Source organism: Thunnus albacares, chromosome 1 (genome assembly GCF_914725855.1).
Source record: "Thunnus albacares chromosome 1, fThuAlb1.1, whole genome shotgun sequence".
Taxonomy (NCBI): Eukaryota; Metazoa; Chordata; class Actinopteri; order Scombriformes; family Scombridae; genus Thunnus; species Thunnus albacares.
Genome location: NC_058106.1, coordinates 7,107,534 through 7,124,881, shown reverse-complemented (window position 1 = coordinate 7,124,881; position 17,348 = coordinate 7,107,534). Strand labels below are relative to the sequence as shown.

Sequence of the window (17,348 nt, the reverse complement as noted above, 5' to 3'; positions counted from 1 at the left end):
AGAAAAAATTGCGAAAAATGTCCATTACAACCTTTCAGAGGCCAGGGTGATGAAAATTAGCACTTTTGCCTGATCAACTGCTTAAAGTATCAAAATTGTTGTTAATACATTTTCTGTCAATCAACTAATCAAATAATTGTTTTAGCCCTAAAAAAGTAAAGTATAGATTGTACTTTAATCTTACATGAAACAAAAGAATTGCATCAAGTAAGAAGAAAGGCCGTCCCTCAACTTGAAGAACCGTGTTCAAACCCCAGTAAGCTTCACTTCTGCCCTGCTGAAATATCCTTGACCATGAAAGAGAATCAGCACTGACCTCTGGCCTCCATGAGAATGGAGGCCAGAGGTCAAACAGTCGTGGCTTAAAGGTTAGAGAAGCAAGCTTGTGACCAGAAGGTGGTCGTATCAATCCCCGGACAGTTCATTACCACCAATCCCTCATTGATACTGAGGTGCCTTTGAGCAAAGCCCTTAACCTCAACTGCTCCAGTGGAGCTGCACAGTGGCAGCAGATCAGACTGTGGTTGTACTGGGCAGCTTCTAGGTGGGAATGTTTAACTGTGTGAATGTGATCAGGGCGTTCCTACTAAAGAGAGGCTTCCTCCTGCTCAAACTTCCCTGAATAAATAAGGTTCTAAAAAAAAAACCAGACTCTAGCCCAGGAATCAATAGCTACACATAAAAAAAATTATATGACAGCGATAGACAGTAAAAGCACACACCCATTTCATTCTTTGCAGCTTTCCCTTTCTCTGACCTCAGTTAAATTTCTCAGTGAATAACAGTTGCATGGGGCTAAACTTTTTCATGTAAACCTTGTGACGCACAGTGTGATTAATCACACTGTGCACAGATGCTCTAACAAAAAAAAAAACGCTTTTACACTTCATCCACAAATCCCTCAAACACACCTGACATGGATGAAATGCTGCCGGCCAGTAGCTTTAAAAGGTCAGAAACCTTTGTGGTTCTTTGTGATCAGATGAGACTAATGTGAGTAAGTCACTGGAAAAAAGCAGAGCAAACTTGGAGAGTGCATTCTGGTTGTCAGGGTGCTGCTTTTAGTGTGCATTTCCCTCACTGGGAGTCTCCTTCATTGCTGATGAATGAGATGTGAATTGTGGTAAACAAGTGAACAAAGCTTCAGAGAGCAGAAATAGGATTTGAATGATTAAATGTGTGTGTAGGGGAGTCAGAATTAGCATTGGATGCATTGGTTGAACTTCTAACTTCGCTAAGACGTTTGAAGTTTACCGTTGCTTTTCTCTGTCAAACTGAATGGTTGTCACGGTTACCTCACAAAGGTCTCTTTATCTACTTGCAGTACACACACTCTCTCTTTCTTCCTCCTCAGCTATCTCTAGCGCTCTATCTTGCCCTCTGCTGTTTTCTCTCCTCGAGTGTTAGCTGCAGCTTAGCATGCCATGAGGACATTCATGTGACTCTGAAATTATAGACGGGGGGGTGGGGGAGATGAATTGTGTGTATCTGTGTGTGTGTTTGTTTGTGTGTGTGTGCTGCAAAGAGGAAATGAAGACATGCACAAGGACATGCATCCGGAGCATCTCTTTTTCCTCTGCATGCACAGCAGTGACATCACCAAGTCCCAGTCTCCCAACAGCATGATGTCATTGGCACCAATCTGACCAATCAGCATGTGCCATCAGGCCAGACAAAATGGCTAGCAAGTTCATAGTTCACCCAGAGCAGAGCAGTGCAACAAAGAGGTATTTACTGAGGGGAAGTACCCTACTGTGTGCTGGATCCACATCAGAGATGCCCCTATAGGAATATGTTGGTCAACTCTAAACCAGGTTTTCTTTGTTTGTACTTTTCTAAAAAAGAAAAAAAACCTGTAAGAAGTCTTTTGTGCAGAGAGGAAGTTGATGCAGTGGTCAGTGTGTCACAGCTGTGTTGTTTCCTTGTCAATGTGTAATTGTCACAGTGGCAGTGGACAACAGCAGCCCTTGATTGGTCATGTATGCTGATTGATATCAGCGATCATTAGCGTGCCTATCTGTGATTTATGGGTCTGATCTTTGGAGATTTATTTTGACATCATAAGTGGGAGAGAACAATGATGAGGCATTCTTACCCATGCACTGCATAGATAAAAAAAGGACTTTCTGCTGCCTGCAGAGGGAAACGTGGATTCTTTCTTTCTCATTCTGTACAGATAACCCCCCTCAAAAAATAAAGTGTTCAAAAAAGAAGTATATTGTCCAAACTGTCTATCCCCTAACTTTTTTCTTTGCTCCATCATATCTTTACAGGTAATGACCTCTTCCTGGTAGCAGTCCACGAGCTTGGCCACGCCCTGGGTTTAGAGCACTCCAACAACCCCCTGGCCATCATGGCTCCCTTTTATCAATGGATGGAGACTGAGAACTTCCAGCTGCCTGAGGATGACCGGCGGGGCATTCAGCAGATCTATGGTAGCATGTTTTGGATATTTTTTGGATGCCCCTTTTGGTATCCGGCAAGTATAATCATTGCAGGGTGTTAAATTTCGACATGAATCTGTGATTTGTACACTTTTTTTGTAAAAGTAGGTTTTATGCATTTTATTTCAACAACAAAGTCACCACCAGTTTTACTATTGTCAACAAACCCATGTAAAGATGAATTAATCTAATTCTATATCTTGTCACCATGCATATGGTGGTTAAATAAGTTTCATTCACTCTGTTTATGTCTCCCTGCAGGTCAACCAGACAGTGGCCCAACCCAGGCCTTGCCCACAGTGATACCCCGTCGCCCGGAGCCCAGGCCACCTCAGACTCCCCCTCGGCACCCCGACCGCCCCAGGACCACTGACAGACCGGATCACTATGGACCCAATATCTGTGAAGGCAACTTTGATACAGTTGCTGTGCTCCGAGGAGAGATGTTTGTTTTCAAGGTAAAGGGGCTGAGGATCTGGGAATAGGGATATTTTTAAGTGAAGCCACAGCCTGCTAGCTTGAGTTAAGTTATGAGCAGAGGACATTAGAGGAGATATGTTTATCTTCACAATCGTTAATTATGTGTCCCTGCTTGGAAATTCAGTTGGCCTTCAGCAGAGGAGCTGTCCTGACAAGTCAATAAATTACTTATTCTTTTCTGGAGAATCAGTTGGAGCCAAATGGCACGTGCATGGCCAACAGGGGATCTGTTTTCAATCAGGTCCTTGTGGACTGTAAACCAACAGGGCCGGTGTTTTTTATGAGATGGAACATTGTTCAAAGGGGTGTGGTGTGGTCAGGTGTTGGCCTTAAAGAGCCTCTGGACCCACACAAATATGGGCTGAAGCAAGCAGCAGTTTGTTATTAGCTGGGTTTGCTAGTCATTTGTACTATTTTACTGTTGGCTGTAGTTGCTATGTCAGCTGTTTTATTATGTATTTAATACTTAAGCCCTTTTGCTATTATGCAACCCAGCCCTGTGCCTTAAGCTATTGTATAAATCTGCAAAGTATTTTCACAGAACGTGTAGGTGCTGTTATTGTTCCTGATGCAAGAAATATATGTAGGCTAGTTTTAGCTTAAAAACTAGATTTTTTTTTTTAATTTCTTGAGAACACAAAGTTAAGAAATTTAAATTTTAGGGTTTGGTAACTTGTGATGAACATTTGTTTATTATTTCTGACATTTTGTTGATGGAACAATTGATTGATTTGTTGAAAAAAGGGGACTGATAATTGTTCATATAGCCCTTATGTTATCTTATTTCTAGAACAAGACAGTAAACATAACCTGCACTGCAGTTAGTGGGCTGCAGTGTAGGAGACAGTAGTAAAATATGGCTTGGGTTGATATTAAAACTTCCCCCTTGCGAAGTAGCTTGAATTATAATTTCAGTAGCAAATAGGACTCCACTTCCTCCTGTGTTTTCTCTACTAGGTCTGGATCTGTTCAGTGACGGTCTATACATAGTGCAGCTCTACAAAGATAAGCAATGATGTGTTTCAGTGGGAGAGGTCAGAAGAGGTGTCCAGTGTTGGCAGCGTTGAACACCAAAGAGCTTTGCAGATATGAGAGCGAGCTGGACAGAGAACACCCAGGCTTTACTGTAATGGAGCTCTGCTTCCCTTCCAGAAATGTTGTTATGATATCTGAAGTTTTGACATTTGACAGTAGACTGCTACAGTAGGGAGTCACTGACATCCAACAGTGTCGGCCACATATTGAACTGGATCCCAGTAAACCTTTTTTGACACAACAGTATTTAGATGAAAATTACAATCTATATGTGTGCAGATATTTACACAAAGCTTATTAGCTTAGCTATTTTTATTGTAGTACAATAGAATATTTAGACATTAAACTTAACTCTAGCATGGAAATGAAACAGCACTGTATCAAAGGTCTACTAGTCCTGTCCCTACAAAGACATAGAGTCAGTCTATGAATATCTCCTATCTTGGACTGGAAGTGTGTCTGACTCTGACCACTAGTTATAAGATTTGGCATCCAGCTGTCTGGACATGAGCTGCACATGGTCAAGCAGTTATATCTGTGCTCTTGGGTTTCATCTCAGCCAGTAATATCTGTATTCTTGGGTTTCATCCTCAGTCCTGATTTCAGTCTTGACAGCATTAGTGTCCAAAAATAACTTTTTGTCTTCCCCTACCAACAGCTATTACATAGGTCTGGGGAAAATATGTAATTGCGATCTCTCTGACCTGACCCATATGGTGATGGCAATTTAAATTGTCATTATCTTCTGTAAATGTAATTACAGGCAAGGCCAATCAGAAGCCTGGTCGACACAGAGCCATGTTTCTGTCTCGCTTATGTCTTAATGGTCTGAGTGTGGGAAGAAAAGGATTGAGATTGGGAAGTGATATATGCACTTCAGATATTATGTTGTCTCAAAATGTTATCAGCTAGAATTGACTCATTTAATTGTTTTTTTTTTTTTTTAATTTATTTTTATCACCTTTTAGCACTTTGCTCAGTATTAAATTCTGACTGTGCTGTTAATATTCTGATGTGCTCTTGTCAATTTGAAAATGATGCCTCCACTGATCAGATATTGTAGCCATAGTTCTTCTCTGTTATTACTCTGCATGGGCAAAAATCACTTACTTGTACTTTATGAGTGGGAGTAATCTGTAGCACATCATTAGTACGCTCCCTTCTCCACAGAGTCCTGTCCATTAGAAGAAGAAAGGGGCCTGTCATTCTGAAGGGAAATTGCTACTTTCTATTATTCACTTCTGCTATTTCTTCACAGCAGAGAGTTGGACATAAAGACAGCCAGCAGTGCACACTGAGCTGCTTTCAATATTGAAACTCCCACATCGAGATCTGGTCTGTTGTGCTGAGGACTAATATGGTCAATTCAGTCTTAATCTGGTCAATGCAATGAGCCATCAGACCACACAAATCGAGGAGCAAGTAGTCTGCCCAGGTCGGCCCTGTTCCGTTACTCCCAGCTCTCCGTTCTGTTCCATTCTGTGCTGTGCCGCGCCGTCCTGTCTGCCAGCGTGTCCTGCGTGAAGGACAAATCTAGGTGTGCTTGCCAGAAAGAAGCAGCTCTGAGCATTTTACCGTTACATTATCCAGGACAGGCAGGGCTACTGACTCACCACTTATGAATGAGTCTGAGGGCTTCTGGTGTAAATCTGTCCCCTGGCTTGTGTGCACAGCATATACACAGTTGTATGAATGTTCACTACAAGTTTCTGTCCGTGCTTAAAATGTGCTACCGGTGACTTGTTTTGTGCTGCCGGCTCGACAGTTAAATCACCTGAACAGTTCTTTATAAAAGTTATCTTGCTATGATGAACAGAGAGAGTGCAATAATGAGACGTGATAAAGCCAGCAGAGTGGAGACTGACTATTATTAGACCGCTAGTGTTCAGCTATTGTTAGTTTATTGTACGTTCTGGTCTAGTTATCCTGCAGAGCTGAGTTTGCTTGGCATAATAACCACTGAGCTTTACAACAGTGCTATGTCGTGGACTGATAAAAACTGCTAATATATAGGGCTAATATAATATTCATAGATCAGCTGTCTGTGTATCCCACCCATCAGCTGTTCTTCTGTTTGAGGTCCCTTAAATTTATCAGCTGATTTTTGAAATTGATTTTCTTTTGGATTTATTTCAACCAGGAATTAAAAATGATAGAAAGAAAGAAAAACTTTTACTCTTGGGGTTTTTTTTTAAGCTGTAGAGTTTAACTGAGGATAAGAAATGATGCACACACAAACACACTTCTTAATTTCTTCCCCTCAGGGCCGTTGGTTCTGGAGGGTCCGCAGGAACAGGGTTCTGGATAACTACCCAATGCCCATCGGTCACTTCTGGAGGGGGCTGCCTGGAGACATAGATGCTGCCTATGAGAGACACGACGGCAGGTTCGTCTTCTTTAAAGGTATGCAGCAAACACTCACATCTCACACACTGATGGAAGCATGCTCCTCAGCACACAACTCTCATGTGATGAGTCCGTCCATCCTCCAATCAGGTCGATAAAGAAGTACTGCTGCAAACAGTCTGGAATTATAAGCTGTCAACAGCCTTTGATAATATTCCCAATTTGGAAATTAAGGTACTAGCTGCCGTACAGCGTGCAAGAAAGTAACATACAAACTTTGTGTGACAACACTGCTGTGTTTTAGTAGTAACAATGACAAACAACACCAGTGTTTGGATTCAGTTTCCAGTGAAGCAGCGGTGTTTATTTTACCATGCCAATATACAATCATAGATGGATTCATTGGATGCTGTGGTGTAACACAACATCCAGGTTTTATCATAAGTCAGTCTGCCCCACATTTGTATGTAGCAGCACGTCAGCCTTTCAAGGTAAAAGTATTTGTATCTTTTCTTCTTTATAGATAAGATATTGTATTTTATCTGATGCAGTGCAGGGTTCATATCACAAGTATATGGATAATAAATATACCCTTCAGCATTCTACTGAGTAGAAAACCATGCACCAGCTGGTTTCTCCTTTACAACCTAAATACAGCTGTATCGCTCCACAGTCATTTTAAACTGTTATCTCTTAATGCTGTCATATTATAACGGTTAAACACACTCTAGGGCTTTTTCATCTTCTGCAGATGAAGAAGATATACTCTACATACCTGCACCTCCCTTAAAGCAGTACTACATGATGTATTCTACACGCCGAGTGTGAATCTCTTCTAGCACATCTCATGAATTATACTATTGATTTACTGAAAGCAGCTTGTATTTCTCTTTTTCTTTTTATTGAGACTTTTTGGGACCTTGCATGTTTTTTTTTAAGTTTTTTTATTAACTAATAAAAACAAAAATCAGACAGCAGAGCAATAGTTTGTAACTTATACAGACAAGCAGGCAGACAAAGCCAAAGAGCCAGCAAACGAACTAGCAAGCAAACAACAGAGGTAACCACAAAAAACACCATAAAACAACAACAAAGAAAAAAATAAATAGATGAAATAAGTATCTAATTAATTTCTAATTTAGTCTAATTTAGGAAGAAAGAATAAATAGGGAGTTAGTCTCTGCAGGTCATAAACTTACTACCTTACTGTAGCAAATGGACAGACACACATGTTTTTTTAAAATGCAACTCTTTCATTTGGTAACTTTGCCATCCGTAGTCTTCAGGACATTCTGTTATACTTATCTAGACAGCCGTTATTCATGTAAATTACTTAAGTTTAGCTATTTGACTCTTTATTAGATAAACATTTCCAGAAAGTGCTATCTGGTCCTAACCTCACCCTCCACAACCTACCGGGAGTCCAGTGATACCTGTGTAAGGTTTTGAGTTGAGTTAGTTTCAGTGAGACATTCTTGGAGATAGGGCGAGCTATTCTCCAGACCTCGTTCCATTCATCATTTGTTATCTCACATCTTAGTCCTTTCCAGAGCTGGAAAATCAGATGATGTTTTTTTTTATAACTTCATTACAGATATTTTTTGTTGAGGCTTTGGGTAGTTATTTTGCCTGATTCCTAAAAGCAATAACTGCACTCCTCACCAAGTTTCAAGTTCAGGTTTCAAGTTTCAAATGTATTTGTCATTCCAACCATATCCATATAGAAATTAAAATACAGTAGAATGAAAATGAAAAATATACTAACATACCTAGAAACACGTAAGGACAATTAAAAACTCAATAAAAAGCAGCAGTTAAGAAGACCAGTGCTGTGCTAAAAAACTGCAATTAAGTAAATGAATAAAAAATACTTTTTTTAGGAATACTAAGGAAAGGCATGTTTTTATATAAAATAAATAAAGCCTAAATAGATAACATAAAATATGAGAGAATATAGCAGCCCAGTATGTTCTCTAATTAAAGACTCAATAAATAGAGAAGCAATAAAAACAACAGATTCAAATGGTAATATATTGTGCTGGATGTGTAGGGTACTGAGTGTTAGCAATGTTTTAACTGATGGCTGTTACAGATCGCTGTTCAATACTGACCCAAGATGGTTTAGGTTGACTAAATCTAACTGTCTTCAGAAATGCATGCAGAGTGACAGCATAGTGATACAACTGGATACTTGACAGGATAAACCCTCCTTTGTTTGTGCTTTTCTCCTCTTCCATATACAATTGGTTATAAGTTATTTAACTTGATTGTATAGATTATCGGGCGTTGGAATTGGAAACTTAACACACAGAATCATTTTGGGATGGCCATCATTTTTATGGCAGATATTTTTCCCCAAAGAAAAATATCCATCTGAGGCTTTTCTATCTTTCAAACATATTTTTCAATTTCTCCAGAATTGGGGTAGTATTTGCTTTTGTTATTTTATCCAAATAGGGAAGAAATAAAATGATAAGATGAGTCAGGCCACTTTGAGCAGTTCACTTTATAACCATTTATGAATAAGCGTGTCTTTTACACTGATGGATGAAGTTGCTGAATGAAAAAGAAAGAACTCAGCCTTTAAGGCGGCTTGAGTCGGAGCTACAGGCTTCAGGGCAGCTGTTGACGAGGAGGAGGAGGATGACGTCATCGGCAAGACTCTCAGTGTGACACTTGGCAGCAAGCCAACAGCATAGATTGAGAGAGAGAGAGAAAGAAGGAAAGAAGGATGAAAGGAAGAGGAGGTGGACCTGAGAACACAAGAAAAGGGGAGACGAACACAAGAGTAGGATATCCGTTTAAATGCGCCAATCAGATCTGTCAACGACATGACTTTGCGTCAGCGTGAAGACAGCAGTACTTTCTCAATCTCCGTTTGAGTCAAATTGAGTCGACACAAACTCTTCTCACTGAAACATATATTATATCCAACACACCCTTTCAATAACAGCGTATACTTCACCAGAAAGCTATGCTGCAGCTGTTCGTATAGCATCTCATAACCCCCCCGCCCCCCCCCCCCACCTCAGCATCCACCCGAAGGCTCTGAGTTTACACTTTCCTAAGGAGGAAGTCATTAACGTCACTCCCCACTCCCTCCCGTTCTGAACGTGGTGTTTCCTTTTGTGGAGTGACCTTTACGCCAAATATTGACTCGGCAGCTCAAGATGACCAGCTGGTCAACGTCCGTGGTCACGGTCAGTCTTACATCATCAAGCTTCAATAAAAACTAATAATGATACTGTATGTGTTAAACCAAACAGAGGTATTAGATTTCACATTACAGTGAGATTAACAGGTGTACAGTTGTTTTTGAAACGGAGCTGTCAGCAAGAACACTGCTGGCTCAGTCGCAAACTGACTTCACTTCTGTTTCTCAATTCTTGCACGTTTGGACTACCGAGTTCAGCTTGTTTGGACTCTGCCTGCTATGTATCAAGAGAGGTCTTGTGTGAAGCCTTAAAATTAGGTTTTAAAACTAATTTTTAGCAAACGCCATCAGGGAATAGAATTAGTGAGGATATAAACAGATAGTAGGATGAATGGAAGCACAGATGGAGGTTTGTGTTTGACATCAAATATCTGGAATGTCATTGATTTTGAAAGGAAATCATGACTTACAAAGTATAACTCATCATTTTACAGTCTTATCCACCTCTTTTTTTTTTGTATTACACAAAGGTTGCACAGCTGTTTTTAACCAAAACAAGCCCAACAGTAATTTAAATCCCTTAAGAAAAACAACTGTTACACAGCAGGAAGGAATCAAATCTTTAGGTCACTGAAGCGCTTTGATGAAAGTCATGGAATAAGTCATGGGATTTTACATCAGGACTCCACACAGCAGGAACCCTGGGAAGCATTGCGTCAACTTCTTGCTCTCTCCAGATGCTGAGTGTAGAGCTTTCATTTTAAACGAGGAGCAAGGGGCCGGAGGTGGATGGGTGGGTGCATAGAGGGAGGGAAAGATGGATTGAAGCCAAGAGGAGCGATGTAATGATGCCAGGAGGAACGGAGTCCCCCTGTCTGACACAGTGAAAAACAATAAAACCTTCCCTTTAGCGAGAAATCTGCTTTAGCCCGACATAAGACAAGCCGCTCCTAATGGATAATTACAAGCCAAACCCAAACTCCTTAGTCAATGATGTCGTACTCGCTTCTGCTGTGCTTTTTGATTGCTTGCCAACAAATCATTATTGCATTCATATAATTTATAAGTGTGTGTAAATGCTGGTGTGGTTTCTATGATTGTTCTTATTGTTGTCTTATTATTCCTCATTCCATTTCAATTATTTTGCAAACTCTGCGCCAACAAATTAAATGCGTGTGCTCGAGCATGTCTGCGCCTGTCAGAGTACGTGTCAAATACAGTATGATTGTGTGTTTGTTAACATTTTTCAGAGTCCACAAGGGTTATGAGTGGGAGTGGAAAGGGAATGTCCCGGTGTATGCACCGTGAAGATCGTTAACAATTCTTTCCTCTCCTCTCTGCTCTTTTCTTTTTAGGACACAGATTCTGGGTTTTCCGGGAAGCTAACCTGGAACCAGGCTATCCGCTGGAGCTAGTCGATTATGGCCAAGAGATTCCCTACGACCGGATAGACACAGCCATCTGGTGGGAGCCATCCGGCTACACCTACCTCTTCCAAGGAGACAGGTAATGTAGCCTACAGGAAACCCCTGTAATTCACCTGCATTTCAAGGAGTATATTAATAATTTTATTAAACTGCTAAATATTTTGTCAATTGATTAATTGTTTAGTGAAATATGAAGAAACTGTGGAGAAAAAAATACCCATCATAGTTTCCCAGAGCCAATGGAGACATCCTTATATGTCTCTTTTTGTCTAAAACAGTCTAAAAGATCTTAAGATCCTTTAAAATGGTATATAAGCAGAGAAAGGCAGCAAATCCTCACATAAGAGAAGCTTGAGCCATCAAATGTTTGAAATTTTTGCTTGAAAAATGATGATTAATTGATTGAAGTGTGTGTGGTTAATCCACCTTCTGTTTCCCAGCAACATGGCTTAGAAGGTTTTCGTGATGCATTCAATCCTTTTCCACTCTTCTTAAGGGAAGACTCATTCATCATACACCAAATGCCTGTATTTTTATTACCGTTTTATTATTTACCGTTTTATTCTCCATAGATCAGATAGAAAGAAGACTCCATGACATGAACTCATTACTGTGTGACATTGAAATTATATGTATGAAACGTATATTTGTTAATGACATGCATCATTTCACTGTTGATGTGTTTCTAATGTATATGATCTTATTGTCATGCTAGGAAGTAGAAGCAGCAGGTAAGTTCATACAGTATGGTGTTTTTACATCTGTTCTCCAGGTTCACCAGTGTTTTGCTTTTATTTCCATATATAGACTCAAATGACTAAGATCACAGGAATCATTCATGTCAGAGATTCCTAGCATTGTCCTATGAGTGTTATGCTTTACAAGAGGAATAGCAGCAGCTATATTCGTGCAGATCTTTCGTTAGCAATGTTCAAAAATGCTGCGAACAAAGCAAACATTTAAAAGACGCTTTGCAGTGCTGTAAAATAGAAATAACACAAGTGTGTGCTAGGGTAACGTAATAAAAGAACTGAAAAATATTTTTATTGAAAAATAATTACACTATTGGTCAGGCTGAGAACAGTACAACTCTGGACTAATCAAAAAGTAAACTGAATAAAACTCAACAAACTTTAAGATCATTTATCAAAATTTGAAATGTGGCTGATTTGCTTCAGGTTTCACACTTATAGGAAAACAGATATTACTGTCCAGTGGAAACTGTACTGTTAAATACACACCATGCAGGATCATCATGTACTGTGTAAATAGCCTGCTCTGTCTTGTTTGGACAGTTGATCAACAGTAACAACCATCTCCTCCGCTGCTGTGTACAGGTACTGGCGCTTCAACGAGCAGTCGCGTTCAGCTGACCGAGGCTACCCGAAACCAATCAACGTCTGGGGAACGTCAGTGCCTTCCACTCCCAAGGGGGCCTTCCTCAGCGATGATGGAGGTGAGCTGAGACAAGGAGAGTGGTTTCTGAGTGTATGTGCACATGTGTGATGAAGGGCAAGGAGGGGCTTAGGCAGACAGCGACACGCCTGAAACAAAGAATCAGGGAGTGGTCGGTCATTCATCGGGAGAGAGAGGGGATGGGGTTGTGTTTGTGTTTGTGAGTCTGTTGGGAAGTGAATGTGAGCCTTCATGTGGAGAGTTTTCTGTGCTTAGTGAAAGTAGAGAGGATGATCCAATCTCCGAGCAATTTCTGTGTTCATTTTTTCCATTCATATATCAAATCATTTTGCCATGGTGATGGTAAGAAATACTCCCACACATGAACCCAACAACTTGTTGATTTTACACTTCCATATTTGTATGGATTAAAGTTAGTGATCTTTTGTTGCCATAAGACAGAGCCAGGCCAGAGTCATGCACGGGTCTGATTTTCAAGACCTACCCCCCGCGACGTGCAATACCAGGTCTACCCGTCACCCGAACATATGGCCAATCAGTTCCACAACCCGATCCTACCAGTCGACACAAGATCCATGGCCTGACCCGAAACTGCATATCCTATAATAACCATGTGCAGTGGAAACATCTCATAGGGATCACATTACGGTGATCAACCACATATTTGGCTCAAAAAGTGTGTGATGGAATCATTTCAAGCGCGTTAGGCAGCAGTATGTTTAAAGTGATCAATTTTGGGCCATTTCATATGTGAAATTAAGATAATATATTTTAAAACAAAAGTAATTCGGGAAATACAATTTAAATGAATATTTCTTGCTTATTCTCATGACACTGAGCAGCACATTTCCACAGTTAACGTGCCTGTTAGTAACGCACCTGATTGAAGCGGTTCTCATATTCCAGGTGGCCAGTCCCGGTGCCAGAGGAAAGTTACTGGCTGAGCATTTAGTTTTTATGGGTGGGCCATTTTTACATTTTTTCTGACATTTCTTTGACTTAATGATTAATAATTAATCAAGATCAGCAGATTAATTGATAAAGAAAACAATAGTAGCAACCCTAAAATGAAGCCTCAAGTAGGTTGTATAATCTTTTTATATGTATTATGTAAATTGGTGACCTCATCCAGCAGTAAGCTTTCAGTGATAGCTATACTTGCCAATCACCAGAGTGTGATCAATAGGCATTACAGGAACTAACATAAACAAACTGAAAATCCATCTACAGACACACAGCAGCACAAGACCCCATTAAGTTTTCATCCAAAATATGCACAATAATGTAGCTTAAGTAGCTAACCTTTGACATCCTCAATGAAAATATCTCCCAACAACCAAGTTCAAGAATCTTTATTGTCATTGTATAAAACAACGAAACAGCAAAACAGTGAAGCATCTCTCTGAGCCATGTAGTAACCTGTAACTTGCAGGACAAACCGCTGGATGTCCTGCGTATTTCAGTGAAAGTTGGTGCAAGAAGGTTGGTTTGGAGCTGAATTAGCAGCCATGTTTACTGGTTCACTGGGGAAAATAGCGTGGGACATGGGACATGCACTAGCAAAAGTCTGTTTCTTCCCTGAAATCATTCGAGTTGGAAACGTGTCCAGTTTTACCTGGTTGGACATACTAGCACCGAGGTCACCCGGGGCTACCGATTGCTGCAGGGGTGCTCTGGTCTGATCTGGTTAGCAGCAGGAGCGACAGCTCTGTTTTTAAAGCTGTTAGCTGTTGGCTAATTCAACCCACCAACTTAATTCAAAACTTGAGTCAAGTGATGTGACGCTATGAGCATCACAGCCTGTGACAGGTCAAGAATTACATCAATCACAAGACAGCGGGCAAGGAGTTCAAATGAGCGCGTACAGCCCAGTCTGGCCCGCCCCCAACGCTGCAGGTGGCGCAGAAGACAGAGCCGACACACCAAGCAGATTTGGAAAGAACCTGAAAGGATTGATGTGGTGCAGAGGTCAAAGGATTAAAACATTAAATTGAATTATTACTATTTTAATTTTATTTAAATATATTTATTATCCAACACCCGCAATTCAACCCGCATGTTCTTTGTTTTACCCAGAACTGAATGGGGAGATAAAATAAAGACAAAATACCACCCACAAATCACTTTTTTTGTGGGTCACCCTATGCAGGACTCTCAGCCAGGCTAACTGTTTCCCCCTGTCTCTGGTCTTTATGCTAAGCTAAGCTAAAGGCTGCTGGCTCCAGTTTCATATTGAACAGACAAATATCAGATCAATCTTTTCATCTAACTCTCTGCAAACAGAATAAGCACATTTCCCAAAATGTAAAACTATTCCTTTAATTTGTCCATCTTCAGACTGTTATGTTGGCTTATATTTTCTGCTCTGCTTGTCTTCTGCAGCTTACACCTTCTTCTACAAGGGCTCCAAGTACTGGAAGTTTGACAACCACCGCATGAAGAGCGAACCAGGCTACCCCAAGTCCATCCTGCGAGACTTCATGGGCTGCAGCGTGGACCTGGACCCTGACAGAGACACTGACACCGACTCAGGACGCAAACAACCAGACGTGAACCGCCCGCCGTTCAACCCCGACGCCGGAGGTGACGGCGACAAGGGCAAAGATGGAACGGATCGTGGCAGGACTGACAAAGACGGAGGCAAAGGCACCGACAACGACATAGACGAAGACTACCGCGAGGGTCGTGAGGAAGACACCAACGAGGTGGACGTGGTGCTGAAGGTGGACGACAGCGAGGAGCGGACCATGAACATCCTGATGGTGACCATCCCACTCGTCCTGGTGCTGTGCATCCTGGGACTGATCTACGCCATCATCAACACGCTGCAGAGCAAAGGGGCGCCGCGGCTGCTGGTGCATTGCAAGCGCTCGCTGCAGGACTGGGTCTGACCCTTGACATTAGAGGACACTGAACTTTGAACTTAAAATGGACCTTAGACGCCCCCGTTCTCCTCTAATCCAACCCTCCTTCCAGTGATCATCTGTCTCAAGTCTCTGTGCTCAGTGGCTCCTGCAACTCATAGTACACGTGGTAGTAGATCCATGCAAATACTGTACTGATACACATACACACACACAAACTAGAAGCAAGCATAATTTATGTCTTTTACACAGACACACACACACACACACACACACACACACCAAACACACCACCACCCTAACCTCCTCCTGTCTCCCATGGTGCTCTACAATGCGTTGACTGTAGACTATTTATATGAGAGAAGTTTGCACATTGTTTTTTTTTTTTTCTTGTTTTTGTTTTGGTTCATTTTGTGTGACTTTTTACTGTTATTATTATTATTTCTAAACCAGGAAGGCCGTTCTATTCTCTGCACCACCCTCCCTGTTCCCCTAATCTCAGTAGGGGCTTTTTCCTCACTGATAACTTGACATCTGCTTATGCTATCACGGTTGCCACAAATGCAAGACATGAACAGAGCTTGAAAAGAGAGAACTATCAGTCAACAGACCACCAAGCTTTCACAGCCCTCTCTTTCCTCCATCTCTTCCCTTCCTTTTCTCTGCAGTACAGTATGTTTTGGGGCGGGAGTTGAGTTAGAGAGAAACGGGGTTTGGTCACAACAGACATTTCACTGGAGTTTACTTTTAAGAGGTATCATGAAGCCAAGTCTGAGACCAGATATTACCCTCCGTTTGAGGCCCTCTGAGCAAGTTTTGGTTGAAAGTCTGGAGGTTGGATTAGAGGTTAGTTCGTTGTTTGGTTTTAAAGGGTGATATATTACAACTTGGATCTTATTTTTACAGTTTTGCACATTTGTACTCAAGTTAATTTATGAAATCTGGGAAAGCTGCGACATCTCTACGAAGAAGTCAGGCGGGTTGAGCGTTCAGACGATTAGACCAGTGTTTTACAAACTTCCAGGATATTCAGACTTATTTGAGAGAGAAAACAAAGAGAAATGGTTAATTTATTCCTCCAGTAGTGGTTTATACTGGCTTACTTGTTTGTTTACAACCAGTTCTAATTCTTAACCCTGTCAGACCTCTTGTAGCAACATTTCCATGTTCTCAGTTCTGATAGCAATGATGGCTAAAACTCAAATCAGACCCAAGTTGTAATAAATCATAATTATCCTTTAAATTCAGACTAACTTCTTTATTTTCTTTCTTTATCTTGTGCTCGCACAGTTGGACAATAGTCGTACCTTGTCTTTCCCTTATTTGGAAACCATTTAAAGAGCTCTTAGGCTGATAGGGTAAACAGACTTTAAAAGGGACCTCTTCCCTTAACTTTCGTTTATGTGGCTAATTCTCTGAGTGCCTCTATCTGTCAGCAATAAGACCTTTTCCTTTGTGCTACAGAGGAAACAGACTAATGGTTAATTTACAAAGTCAGCTCACTGTGAAATAACACAGAAAACAGAGCATTCATCGCATCCATGTGTTTGACGTGAAACAAGCTCAGAACAGGATGTAACACAGCAAGTGCAACACAGCAGTCGCATGGCGCAGCTAATGTACCATGTCGTTTCTAATGCACTTTTTATTGCTCGTGTTTTTTAAAAGGACAAGTCAAGAAACCTCATTCATGACCTGCAGTCTTTCTGTTGTAAAGCTGGGAGCTCCAGGGTGGGCAGTAGATAGATCGCGGCTCATGTGAACACGGACTAATCCTCTTCATTAAAAAACAGCAGGTGTGTGCAAATGCTGTTAACCCCCTTGACCCTTAAACTAAACCTTGAACTCCCAGAACCAAAACATTCTCCACTTCCTTTTCATGTTGCAAGAACAGAAGGGTGTTTGCACAGAAAAACGTCCATCTTAACAACTCATTTAGTTGGCCAGTGTTAAAGGACCATACCAGTGTTTTTTTAACTACAAATCATTGACAACCATGAGTTGAGTTTTACATTTTTGCAGTGGTGGAAGAAGTCATCCGATCCTTTACTTAAGTAAAAACCCTACTTAAAAAACTCACTTAAGTAAAAGTACATAAGTATAAGCAGCAAAATGTACTTAAAGTATTAAAGTAAAAGTACTCATTTCATCCCTCTGACTAATATATTATTATATATGACAT

The 17,348-nt window shown here is 40.9% G+C and overlaps 1 protein-coding gene across 2 annotated transcripts in view; it reads left to right on the top strand.

The window, feature by feature from the left end:
• The window catches only part of mmp15b (matrix metallopeptidase 15b), a 34,890-nt gene that overhangs the window by 13,604 nt on the left and 3,938 nt on the right, over positions 1-17,348 (top strand). The window contains exons 5-10 of one of the 2 annotated variants that reach the window (XR_006405318.1): positions 2,274-2,435; positions 2,706-2,902; positions 6,224-6,362; positions 10,815-10,965; positions 12,224-12,342; positions 14,685-15,335. Coding sequence is in view for 1 of the 2 variants with exons in the window: in XM_044363593.1 (XP_044219528.1) it covers positions 2,274-2,435; positions 2,706-2,902; positions 6,224-6,362; positions 10,815-10,965; positions 12,224-12,342; positions 14,685-15,193 (1,277 nt within the window). In the remaining variant the exon portion in view is untranslated. Of the gene's footprint in view, positions 1-2,273; positions 2,436-2,705; positions 2,903-6,223; positions 6,363-10,814; positions 10,966-12,223; positions 12,343-14,684; positions 16,942-17,348 lie in introns of those variants that run through there. The other variant, XM_044363593.1, reaches the window with a different exon arrangement.